This window comes from Protopterus annectens, chromosome 2.part2 (genome assembly GCF_019279795.1).
Source record: "Protopterus annectens isolate FY-2018-M chromosome 2.part2, PAN1.0, whole genome shotgun sequence".
Taxonomy (NCBI): Eukaryota; Metazoa; Chordata; order Ceratodontiformes; family Protopteridae; genus Protopterus; species Protopterus annectens.
The window spans coordinates 19626705-19640096 of record NC_056730.1 but is presented as its reverse complement, the minus strand read 5'-3'; the positions used below and the strand labels follow the sequence as shown (position 1 = coordinate 19640096).

The 13392-nt window shown below is 42.8% G+C and overlaps 1 protein-coding gene across 1 annotated transcript in view; it reads right to left on the bottom strand.

Moving 5' to 3' along the window:
- Window positions 1-329: 329 nt before the first annotated feature.
- Window positions 330-13392, bottom strand: part of SCAMP1 (secretory carrier membrane protein 1) — a 1252061-nt gene continuing 1238998 nt past the window's right edge. The window contains exon 9 of the mRNA XM_044063705.1: window positions 330-2367. Within this exon, the coding sequence (XP_043919640.1) occupies window positions 2203-2367 (165 nt within the window). The 3' untranslated portion in view covers window positions 330-2202. The remainder of the gene's footprint in view (window positions 2368-13392) is intronic.

Here is a 13392-nt window from a genome sequence, read left to right as displayed (position 1 = left end):
AAAATCAAATTCAAAGCCAACCAGACAATTAGCAAGTTTGGAAATGTCAAAAACGGTCTGGAACAGCACATTAAATGCCAAAAGATAATAAAAGTAATTAATACAAGCAAGTGGATTTAAAACTTTTTAAAGTCCCCAACAGGGGCTGCACTGGCAGTCTTCAGGTTCAGTCATTTCTCTTTTGGTTGCCCCCAAAAGAGTTAATCAAAGGTATCCACGTCAGTTAAACAATGACTGCCACATGCTTCCTTAAAAGTGTTTGTTCATGTGATGAGTACAACTGTGCACATTTAGGCAAATGAGAAAAGAATCTAAATATACAAGATGAGTGAAATATTGGATGTTTTATAGGCACTCGATTTATGCTGCAGATTCTACACTGCAGCTTTATTTTAAATGTTTTTGAACAGCACACAAAAGAATACTTTATTATTTCTGACCTGACAGTGACCATCAACAACGGCATAACAGAAAGTGTAAAATATTGCTAATAACCACACAAATGCATGCTTTATGACACAAACAAAAAATTTGTAAATTCAAACGTACTCAACAAAAGCAACAAAAAGTATGCTCTGCTCTCTCATTACATGAAAATGCAAATAAATGCCACACAAAAGGAGTGCCTAAAACAACAGTTAGTGGACTAAGGAACGTGCACATAATAGAAGAACTCTCTTAATTATGCAAAGCAATACTGAAAACATACTATACCACTATGGGTATTTTTGTATCATTTTGTTCATTCTCCACCACCCGTTTTATTCTATTTAGGACCATGGAGGAGCTGGAGCCTATCCTGGAAAGTAAACAGAATAAGCCAGAGAACTAGTTCTGGCTGGGATGCCAGTACCTTGCAAGACACACACACCCACAACAATTTGGACAGCTGCCAATTCATTTAACTGGATGGTTTACTACATGGAAGGAATCAAATCACTTGGTGTAAATTCACAAGGACACAGAGAAGGCAGCCCAGCCAGAAACCTAACCTGATATCAAGAGCTCTGAGGCAACAGCATTACCTGCTGCACCCACTGTAGCTGTTATACATATATACACAGTGTGTGTGTTTATTTTTTACTGATTAAGTGCAAAAGTAGGCACCATACATACTTGCTACTTTTTCTGTTTGCTGCAAAGCAGCAGGATACAACAGCAAGTTGTACACAGAGCTCAGAAATAATGCAGTCATCTCTAGTTTTTACTACACACTACAGATGTTAAACAGAAAAAAATCTTAAAATTAGAAATCCAGTTAAATCGATGGAGAAGTATACGTTTTCTTTTCCCCACAAAGGCAGAGCTGCATCTTCTCACTTCCACTTCAAAATTCAATATTTAAATTTCAAAATTCTTTACTAAGTCTATTTTACAATCTTGTGAAAACAGTAATTGCCACAATTTAGGAAATTACATGACTTTGTGGTCTCACAAAATTAACATACCATACACATTTTAAAGGATGAGAATCGCTGTGAAAAGGCATAGCTCTCACAAGTGTCACCTAAAACTAGTGTCTCACCTGTTACTTTAGAGATCCAGGATACCATATCAGACTCGAGTCAGTTCAGGTTACTTCATATCCTGACTTCTCGTACTACTTAATGCTGCCTGCACAGCTGCAGTGGGGATTCTACTTCACCATCTTCACCACTCTTTAAGGATGACAACGCAATGACAGTGCAGAGCTCCACAGTTTAAGTTTTCAAAGTGCCTCCATGTTTCAGTTATAAAAGCCTGAAGAAACATTCACTTCCTCTACTAATCAGTATACATATATACTTACTTTTAACTGATAAAAACAGAGTGCCATGTCTGCGTCTGTCTGTGAGGTAAATGCACTACTACTCAAAAATCTTCCAGTACCCTAAAACGTTTTCTAGACTCAGACACAGCATGTATTGTTCATTCACATCAGAAATGAGCAATGGAAAAGACCTATATTTATTCAAACACAAAACAATATATACATATAAATAAAAAGGGTGAAAAGGTGATGTGAAACCGCTGAAGCTATCATGTTGTTAGTTTCTGTTTTTCATCCCATGCAGGTCTGAACAGAAAGGCAGAGATACACATGCTGTGCTGACAGTGAATGTTTGTCTTTAATACCTCTTCACATGGGCAGCATGTTAAATTAAAGTAACATGACAGAGAACAGACATGAGGAGGAGCATCTGCGAGTTCCATCAATTCATCCTAAATCTGACTGCCCTTGAATGTATTTTGAGCAGCAGAAGCTGCAGCTGAGGTAGCTGCATTTGCTGCTGCAGTCTGCACAGTTTTGTTGGACATGACTCCTGTAGCAAATTCTTGCTGTGCCTTCTCAAAGCTGGCACCTGTAGTGCGGTACAGTCCATGAACCTATGGAATAAAAAAAGGCTTTTCAATGTGCATCTTTTTTCACAATTAATGCTTCACAAAATAATAAATCTACAAAAATCAGATCTGAAGACAATTTAACTTTCTACATGGATTGACAAATGCTACAATTGTTTAGCTCACACTCAATACGCAAGTTTCTTTGTACACAGTTTTCATAGTATCTAGGATTGCTTAATAAAAGTTAGTGTTTTAGAAAAAAAATTATTCAAATTTTATATAAACAAGTTAACTGTGAAACAAACATCTAAATCCCAGTACATGGCAGCTTATAAATGAATACAGCAAGATACAGAACCTTTATACTTTACAAATAGTGGGTGCACCTAAGTTGCGACAGATGTATCAACACTTTATGCTCAGTAAAACCACAAAAACAGTCACCAGCCCACACAGGTTTCTGAGTTCTGAATAAATCTAAAAGCAAGTAATGATAAAAACACAGAACAACTCAGGTAGTACCAAGGTTTCCAGTTTCAGTTGAAGTTTTAATGTTAAAACATAAGCGCTTTCACAGAAAAATCTGCTTCATCAGATGCTAATAAATACAACTGAAATGTGGTTCTTTTAATACAACCTCTAGCAAGCACTAGTTGTCACATGATACAAAATGAGTAAAAACAATCATCATAGGGTGTAACTTGAGCTTACTACCCTGCTATACTATACCCTGCCACAGCTGTAAAAGTAAATTCATCTCTGCAAATGTCCAGCTGTGAGCGACTACAATAGCTCCCTGATGTCAATATTGAAGACTAGATAAAAAATGTTCCATGCACACAAATGTCAAATGACATATGTTAAAGAGGATACATTTTGAGCAAAGTCACATCATTTTGTAAATGATGAATATAGAAGTCTTGGATTGGAAAGTCTATTACTACTGTGCAAAACAAGCTTTCATTCAGTGTTTTTGCATTTCCTCCACAGAACACATCATGCAGTGACTGAGTGTGGCCACTCTACACGCCTGACCATCACACAGGTGGAATTTTCATCTTAAAAGTGTAATTACGTATTTTCAGGGACTGATATTTGCCTTAGAGGCACACTGTAATCAACTGCACACTAGCAAACTTTAATGCATGCAGCAGAGAGAAACTAGAAAACTGCTACTGGACGAGGAAGGAAATATGGAAGGGTTGCCAACCACATACTACCATTCTGTAGTGAATCACAGCATGCAGAACCTGGGTTTCTACACAGGAAGCAGATAAAGCCAGTGGACGGTACAATTACGAGAACCAGTTTGAGCCACAGAGTAAAGATGTAGTATGACGCAATGGTAAATCCATTATCCACATACACCACGAATGGAAAAAGCAGACAGTGGGAAATAAAATATAACCATGTTAACATCAGGGCAAATATGGTGAATACACTTATGAATGAAACACAGAATGGGAATCACAGCCTATGTGCGGCAGTTGTGTGAGCTGTCTTTACCATAACAGTAGATGTTTGAATGATCACTGCTGCGACACCCTTAGCTACATGTGTTATCTTGTCAAGACTATAACAGCTGGCCAACTTCTAAAACTTCAGGCAACCTCCACATGCCCAAACAAAACTTCAGGGCACCCTCCATGTGACCAAACTGTCAAGCAGCTTGAGATGACCTGACTAAGATATGTTTGGGCACAAAGCCCTTCAGAACTCTCCTGCCGGTATCTAAAGGGAAGGTGATTCCTGAAAGGCAGTACTAGAAACAACAACAAAAAATAAATAAATAAATAAATGTTCATCCCCAGCAGAAAAAACACACCAAAAAACAAGGGGATGGAGGGAGGGAGCGGCTACTGCAGCAGTGATCATATGAACATCTACTGTTACAGTAAGTTCAACATATACAACTGTACTATGTTCATCACTGCAGTAGCCTTAGCTATATGGATAGATTGCCATAGCTAACAATTTGGGAGGTGGAAGGAGAAGAATCCAGGAACCTCTGGAGAATGGTCCTAATAAAATTTGATCTGTACCTAGAGAAGGACTTAGGCTTACAGTGATTTGTGAAAGTATGTGTAAAGGACTAAGTAACAGCTTCTAGAATCCAACCCTTTCCAAAAAGCCATAGATGAAGCCAAGGCCCTGGAAAAAGTGGGACCTGACCCTGTCTGGAATCGTTTTGTTATGATGAGTATAACAAAAGGTAAAAGCCATAGACAACCATTTGGAAATAGTCTGTTTTGACACAGGTTGTTGTTCTTTTTACCTTCGTAAGATATGAACAAAGTACAGATTTGTAACTACCATAAATGTAGATGTCCGATAGATATGCAACTACAGTCATAACATATGGGTTGTCCTGCCTCAGGCAGCCCTCGGTCGGCCGGATTCCAAAGTCTGGGTCCGACGTCGGCTGATGTCGCATTTCTCTCCGACGTCAGAGCGGCTGGAGTACATAAGCATCAGCCGACGCCATTTTCTTCAGTGTTTCTTGCCCCAGATGCCAGGTGCCCTCCAAGGAAGGCTGCAATCAAATTGGAAGACAAAAACAGGATTCCAGACAAATAAATAAGCAATAAACAGATACACCATAACAGATATCCCCAGCTAAGAGAAACAGGGATAGGAGTGGACCCTAGGCATAGAGGGGTATGGAGGGATCGACTGCAGTTGCATATCTATCGGACATCTACATTTATGGTAGGTACAAAACTGTACTATGTCCTTCAAGAATGCAACTGCAGTCATAACATATGGGTAGAATACCATAGCTTAGCTGGGGGAGGAGGAATGCTCTAGGAAAAAGATGGTGTGGCAATCAAACCCTGCAGGACTGCCAAAGCAAAGCCTGCTCTGGATCTGGAGTATAGAGGGAGATTGTAGTGTTTGGAGAATGTATGCACGGAGCTCCATGTAGCAGCTTCTAGAATGTCCTTAGTAGGCACCCCTCTTAAGAATGCTGTAGAGGTGGCTGTAGCTCTGGTGGAATGTGGTCTGACATTGGCTGGAACAGTCTTGCCATGAAAGGAATAACAGAATCTGATGCAATGTCCAATCCATTTTGAAATAGTCTGTTTTGAAATTGCTTTTCCTTGGACTGCAGGGCGTAAGCTACAAAAGTTGTTCAGACTTCCTACTGGTCTTGGTTCTGTCCAGGTAGTATCGAAGTTGTCTGTGAATGTCCAAGGTATGTAACAGTCTTTCCCCCTTGTTCTCAGGATTGGGGAAGAAAGCAGGCAGATGACTAGCTTGATTTAAAGAAACCCTAGATACAACCTTTGGCATAAAAGTAGGGTTGGTCCTTAATGATACCCTGTCTCTGTGGAAAATTATGAACGGTGGTATTGCCATTAGGGCCTGTAGTTCCAAAACCCTTCTTGCTGAGGTAATTGCCAACAGGAAAGCTGTCTTCCATGAGAGAAATTGCAAGTCGACTGAAGCTGCTGGCTCAAAAGGAGGTAGAGTCAGTTTTTCTAGGACAAAGTTGAGGTCCCAGGCTGGCACTGGAGCCTTTCTTGGTGGCTTAATGTTCTTGATTCCCCTGAGGAATTGCCTTAGCAAAGGATGTGAAAAGACAGGTGGATCAGTGTTATATCTAGCTGAAATAGCTGAAGCATGTATCTTTATGGAAGAATATGAGAGTCCATTCTTTAGCATATCTGCCAAATATTCCAGGATGAGTGGGATGTTCAATAATGATGCATCATGTCCCTTGCTGGTATTCCAAATGCTGAATCTCTTCCATTTTGCTAAGTAAACCTTTCTGGTGGATGGTCTTTCGAGCCTCTGTTAATATCCACTGAACTTCCTTGGAGAGAGATAGATTGAGGTTATTCATGGGATCTCCCAGGCTGTTAGCTGCAGTGTCTGAAGGTTTGGATGCACTGTTTTGAAGTTGTGTTGAGTCAAAAGTAGGGGCCATTGGGGAAGGGCCCACTTCTTGGTGTGACATATGCTCCGTAGTAGTGGATACCAGTGTTGTCTTGGCCAGTCCGGAGCTATTAGGATCCCCTTGGGTCTCTCTGCTTTGATCTTTAGTAATACTGAGGTCATCAGTGGCAGAGGTGGGAATGCATAGATTTTTAGGAAGTTCCAGTTGAATGAGAGAGCATCTATTTTCCAAGCTTATGGATGGTATGTCCTTGAGCAGAATTTTTGTAGATGATGGTTGAGGTGAGAGGCAAATAGGTCTACTTCTGGCCTGCCCCATGTCGAAGTGAGTTGTGTGAAGATCTTTGGATGTAACCTCCACTCGTGTGGATCTGTGAAATTCCTGCTTAGGCTGTCCGCCAGCACATTGTCTTTGCCTGGAACAAACTGGGATTGTAACTGTATGTTTAGGCTCAGTGATTTTTCCCAAAGATTCATTGTCAGTCTGCAAAGGGGGTAAGAATGGGTGCCCCCTTGTTTGTTTATATACCACATCACAGTGGTGTTGTCTGTCCGTATCAGTAAATGGCCTTGCTGAAGTTGTTGTCGAAAGGCCTCGATGGCATGCATTACTGCCAGCATTTCCTTTTGGTTTATATGCAGATGTGTTTCCTTTGGAGACCATTGTCCTTGTATAAATCTGCCTTCCATGTGCGCCCCCCCATCCAGGTCTGAGGCGTCTGTGGTCATGGTCTGTGTTATCTGTGGTTTTTTGAATGACATACCTGTGTTTGCCTGGCTTACCGAGGCCCACCATAGGAATTCCTTTTGTAGGCATGGAATGAGCGGTATGGTTGTCTGTAAGTTGTTGCTGTGCTGAGACCATAGGCTTTTTAGGTACCATTGAAGCTTTCTCATGTGTAGTCTTGCTAATGGAACCAGGAGAATGCAGGATGCCATGTAACCCAGGGCCTGTAGGAATCTCCTTGCAGTAATCTGGGTGAGTTTTGCCAAACCTTTGAAATAATGAGTTAACTTCTCTTGCTTGTCTTCTGTCAGGTAAGCCATTTGAGAGGCTGTGTCTAATTTGGCTCCTAAGAAGATTATTTGCTGGGATGGTAGAAGTCTTGACTTTTGGAAGTTGACTGTGTATCCCAGAGCCTGAAGTAATCGTATGACATAGTTCAAGTTTTTTGTCAACATCAGTTTGTCGTCCGCTTGTATGAGGCAGTCGTCCAGGTATGGGTAAATTTGGATCCCCTGGAGCCTGCAATGAGCAATTACTGAAGCCAGGCATTTTGTGAATACTCTGGGTGCAGTAGATAAGCCAAATGACAATGCTGAGAATTGATAATGCTCTGGCCCTGCAAGAAATCTGAGGTATCTTCTGCAACTTTGTCTGATAGGGACATGCAGGTATGCCTCCTTGAGGTCCAGAGTAATCAGCCAAGACCCCTTGCCCAGCATGGGAAGGAGTTGCTGTAGAGTCAGCATTTTGAACTTTGGTACTATGAGAAAGGTGTTTAATGCGGACAAATCCAGTATTGGTCTCCATTGAGTTTCTTTTCTTGGAACAAGGAACAGTCTTGAGTAAAACCCCTGGCCTTGTTCTTGTTGTGGAACTCTTTCTATTGCTTTTATCCGAGCCAGCAGAGAAATTTGCTTGATAGCCTCTGCCCTCTGGTTTTGTGGTAGGTTTGGCATGCCTTGTTTTCTTGGTAAGGTATGAAAATGGAACCTGTAACCTTGGTCTATAATGTCCAAAATCCATTTGTCCTTTGTCAATCTGTGCCAATTGTCAAGATAATTTTCCGCCCAAGGGAGCTTCTATTTGTTCCTTGGTAGGCGGAAGTAGAGGAAAGTCATTGAGATTGTGGCTGTGGGGCAGGGGAAACCGCTGTGTCACTTCTTTGGTTTGCTGGCTGCCATTGTCATCCCCTGTAAGGACCTCTGTATTGTCCTCTTCCTCGGCTACGTCTGTTTTTACCCCTTTGAAATTTTTCAGGATTAGGAAAGGACCAGTTTTTTGAAGGCCAATTCCTACTGAATCTGGGGGGCTGAACCTGGAGGAAATCTTTAACCGTCTGAACTGATTTTGCTTTTTCCTCGATGGACTTTAACACATCCTTAGCATTAGCACCAAAAAGCTTGTTCTTTTCCAAGGGTGCATCCAGAAGTTTTGCCTTAACATGATCTGGTAGAGGTTGTTCTTTAACCATGCATGTCTACGAATGACTGCCCCTGTCATAGCTGCCCTACATGAAGCTTCCAGTGCATCATATCCACACTGCAGGAATTGATTGCTTACTTGCTGAGAGTTATGTACAGCTTCCTGCAAAGACTTCCTGTCTAAAGGATCAGGAGAGGCCAATGTTTTCTGTAAATCTTCTAACAGGAAATCCTGATATTGTAACATATGAAAAAGGCAATTCAAAGCTCTCATAGATAAAGTAATGGAGGTGTAGACCTTTTTCCCCCATCTCTCTAATGACCTAGCTTCCCTGTTGGAGGGCAAAGGATTTTTAGAGGTGGAAGCTGAAACACCTTTAGGTCCCTGAGAAATAGTTTCCAAATCAACAGTATGGGCCCTGAATAAATGGGAATGTGTTTCTGGGACCCTGTAATACCTGTCTGGCTTGGCTGGAGCAGGAGGAAGAGAATCAGGGGTAACACTGGAGTCAGAATATAAATCATCCAAAACATCAAGCACAGGAGGAATAGCTAAGGGCCTGTGCTGGGGCTTTTTAAGGAAAGTTCGGCGCTTTCTGGAATCAGAATATTCCTGGCCTTGCCACTTGAAATGTTCCCTCATGGTATGCAGAACTTCCTCAAAAGAAATATCCTCAGGAGGGGAGGCCGAGGGGATGGAATCCTCTGCATCCGAGTCCTCATAGGTCTGGAAGAGCTCTTCCTGGCCATCGGAGTGGACAGAGTCCTCAGAATCTTCATCTGAAGGGATAGGGTCAGAGGGTTCAACCCGGGGCCTCTTATCAGGAGGAGGCTGGGATCCTCTCTCAGGATGGGCCTGTGAACCTCTAATCATAGAAATTAAGTCAGCGGCCATAGTCATGATTTGTGTCTCTGGAGTAGGCTGAGGTAAGGCTTTAGCAGTAAGATGCTTGGTCTTGCTGGCTGCCTTAGCCCGAGTGTAGGCCTTAATAGACATGGCCATAGGAGGCCTGGCAGCTCCATGTGCAGGAGTGACCTTATCTACAGCAATGGTCTCGGGCATTTCCTCGGTTTCAGTATCCGGAGGAAAATCTATAACTGGCGTCGGAGTGGTATCTGGAATCGGAGTCATCGGTAATGCGGTGTCTTCGGTTCGGAGCGGTGGAAAAACAGTCTTAGGGGGAACCGGAGCACTCGCGGTAGGTTTTGGCGTGGAGTCGGTGGTAGACGCGGGCCGAGGATGTCGGTCCCGGTCTTTTCGTTTCTTGGGAGTTTGCGATGTCGGAAGTTCCGACGGCAGTGTATAAGCAAATTTTTCGCCGAAAAAATCTTCAGCGAACTCCGCCCGGCGCCTGAGAGTGCGCTTATTGAAGCGAGCACAGGCTACACAGGCTGAGACGTCGTGGTCTGGGCCAAGGCAAGGAAGACAGTAAGAGTGGAAATCCTTATGAGGTATTTGTTTACCACAAGAAAGACAATTGTTAACTTTTTCAGTAATTTCTGACATCGGCAGAGGCAAGAAAAGGTCCCCAATGGGGTACTTAGTTTTTTTTGATGACTTCGGAATCAAGGAATACAGGAGCTGACCGACCGGCACTTGTGAACTGCTTCTGCTTCGGGCACCGTGCGGCAAGAAAGACTGAAGAAAATGGCGTCGGCTGATGCTTATGTACTCCAGCCGCTCTGACGTCGGAGAGAAATGCGACATCAGCCGACGTCGGACCCAGACTTTGGAATCCGGCCGACCGAGGGCTGCCTGAGGCAGGACAACCCACATGTTATGACTGCAGTTGCATTCTTGAAGGACATCTGAGCTAAAGATCTGAAAGATTTGGTTCTGTCAAGATAGTACCCAACTTGTCTGTGGACAGCCAAGGTATGGATTATCCTCTCTCTCAAATTTTTGTTCAGGAAAGAAAATGGGGAGAGAGAGAGTTTGGCTTAAAGTAAACATGGACACCACTTTAGGCAAAAAAAGAAGGATTAGTTCCCAAAGAATCCCTGTCCTTATGGAAAATGAAATAGGGCTGACTCACCATAAGAGCTTGCAACTCAGATACCCTTCTTGCAGAGGTCAGAGCAATCAGTAAAACTGTTTTCCATGTTAAAAACTTCAAGTCAGCCAGATTACCTGGTTCAAACAGAGGAAGTGTTAGCTTCTCTAACAAAAAATTGAGATATCAAGGAGTAGCGACTGGTTTTCTTGGAGGCTTCTAAGACAAAACAAGTTTGAAAAACATTTTGACATGAGACTGCATCAAAAGACAAGGACCCATGGGCAGACATGCTGAAATGACCAATAAATGAACCCTGATGGAAAAATAAGAAAGGCTGTATGATATTAAACCAGATAAAAATGAAACAGTCCAAGTGTACACAGCAGGTCCACACCAAAATAAAATTCTTCCTTTTATTCACCAGTAGATTAAGCGCTTTCATCAGCTTACAGCTAAAACTTCATCTGTTGTGTAGACTTGGACTGTTTCATTTTTATCTGATTTTGTGTTTGGTTCCTGGTTATGCAGTCTGTATGATATTAACTCACATTGCCAACCTTCAAACACTGGACTCCACACAGTTTGGGTTCACGAAGGGCTGATCTCATCTCCTGAACCTGAGATACTACTTCGAATCAGTCTCCAGAGCTTTGGATGAGGGTAAGGTGGTCCACACAGCCTATTTGGACCACGCCAAGGCCTTCGACACCACCCCCCCATTCTGGAATCATAGATAAACTTGTTAAGCTGGGCATTAATCCCTACATCACATGATGGGTTGCCAACTGGCTTACTGACAGAACCCACACTGTAAAAGTAGCCAACTCCAAATCCAGCTCCGGGCAAGTGACAAGTGGAGTATCTCAGGGTTCATTCCTGGGACCACTCTTGTTTGGCATCTACTTCTCTGAAATACAGGCCAACACTAAGGGACTCTGGCTAACAAAGTTTGCAGATGACTGCAAACTGGGAGCCATTACACCCAAATGATGTGGAAATTCTACAAAAGGGCCTTACAGAAACAGATGCTTTGTGCCAGAGCCATGGGCTCAAGCTCAATGCCAAGAAACATATAGTTATCCCCTTTGGAAAAAACATGTACCTGTGAATTACCACATAGGTTGCAGTACACTAAACACCGAAAGTGTGATAAGAGACTGAGGGACACAGGTGGACAGTGGTCTCACCTTCGATAACCACATTGCCACAACAGCTAGGAAATCCTTCTATGTGGCACACCTCATCACTAAGGGCTTTTCATTTAGAAAAAAGGAGGCCATTGTCCCACTGTACTCATCCCATTATAGAGTACAATGCCCTGTTTGGTATGTACCTCTCAAGACGTCTGCAACAACTGGAAAGGCTGCAGAAATACCTCACTAAAAGAATCACAGGCCTAAAGCAGATGCCCTATGCTGACCATGTAAAAAACTCCAGCTATACTCTGTCGCATATCGTCGATTCAGAGGCAATCTCTGCTTAACATACAAGGCCATGTCAAACCCAGAGCTGTTGGACATGCTATACTTAAAGAAATCACAATCCCTCAGAGCTACACGCTCCAAGGATCTAAACCTTGTCATCACAATGAACAAAACATGCTGGAGGGATAGGTTCCTGACCCAAAGACTCCCCAGACTCTGGAATAGACTGCCCATACATGTCAGAGTGCCTCTTTGGCCCTCTTCAAAAGGAACCTTGACGACTGGATGGGAGATAGGAAATTCACCCCGGGGATCACAACAGTCGCCTTACTAGACAGGGGTCCAAGGAAGTAAATATTGTCGGAAGAAACAACCAGGGAATTGTTACGGCTAGGCTTGTATAGGCCCTAGGGCCAATAGCCTAGTACCAACCTATAAATATTGTAAAAGTACAGTTGTGTACACCTACCATAAATGTAGATGTTCGAGTGTCTTCACTGTTGCAGTCATAACTGTAGGGTGCTCCTGCCGGCAGGCAGCCCGAGGTCGGCCAGAATCCCAAAGTCTGGGTCCGGCGTCGGCTGTATAAGCTAGTATCCTGACGCCAGTACTTTGGTACATAGCCCTCAGCTGACGCCATCTTCTCCAGCCTTTCTTGCCCTAGATGTCAGAAGTCCCCAACAAATCAAAAATGAATCCAACAAGGAAACACAAATACACCACAAATAAGAGAAAGAGGGGATAGGAGGGAGGGAAACCCGACTGCAACAGTGAAGACACTCGAACATCTACATTTATGGTAGGTGTACACAACTGTACTATGTTCTTCGTGTTTCACTGTTGCAGTCATAACTGTAGGGTGGAATCCCAAAGCAGTGTAGAGGGGAGGAGGCTTTAGATAGAAGAAGGGCAGGCAAGAATACCCTGCAAGACAGCAGAGGCAAAGCCTGCCCTAGACTTAGAAAACAAGGGGAGATTGTAGTGCTTGGAAAAAGTATGCACAGAACTCCAAGTGGCAGCTTCCAAGATATCCTTGGTAGGGACTCCTCTGAGGAAAGCTGTAGAAGTAGCAGCTGCTCTAGTAGAATGACTTCTAATGGTCCCTGGAAACTGTTTCCCATGATGAGTGTAACAAAATCTGATTCCATAAGCAATCCATTTGGAAATAGTTTGTTTAGAAATAGGTTTTCCAAGAGAACTGGAAGCAAAGGAAACAAACAATTGGTTAGACTTTCTGAAATCTTTAGTCTTGTCCAAGTAAAATCGTAATTGTCTGTGCACATCCAATGAATGCAGAATCCTTTCCCCTTTATTTTGAGGATTTGGAAAGAAAGTAGGAAGGTGAATTGTCTGATTTAAAGCCACTTTCGAAATCACCTTAGGCATGAAAGTAGGATTGGTCCTCAAGGATACTCTGTCCTGATGGAAAATAAGGTATGGTTCCACAGCCATGAGAGCTTGCAACTCTGAGACCCTTCTGGCAGAGGTCAATGCTAGCAAAAGAACAGTCTTCCAGGATAGAAACTTAATATCTGAAGATGCAGCAGGCTCAAAAGGAGGCAAAGTAAGTTTTTCTAAGACACAATTAAGATCCCAGG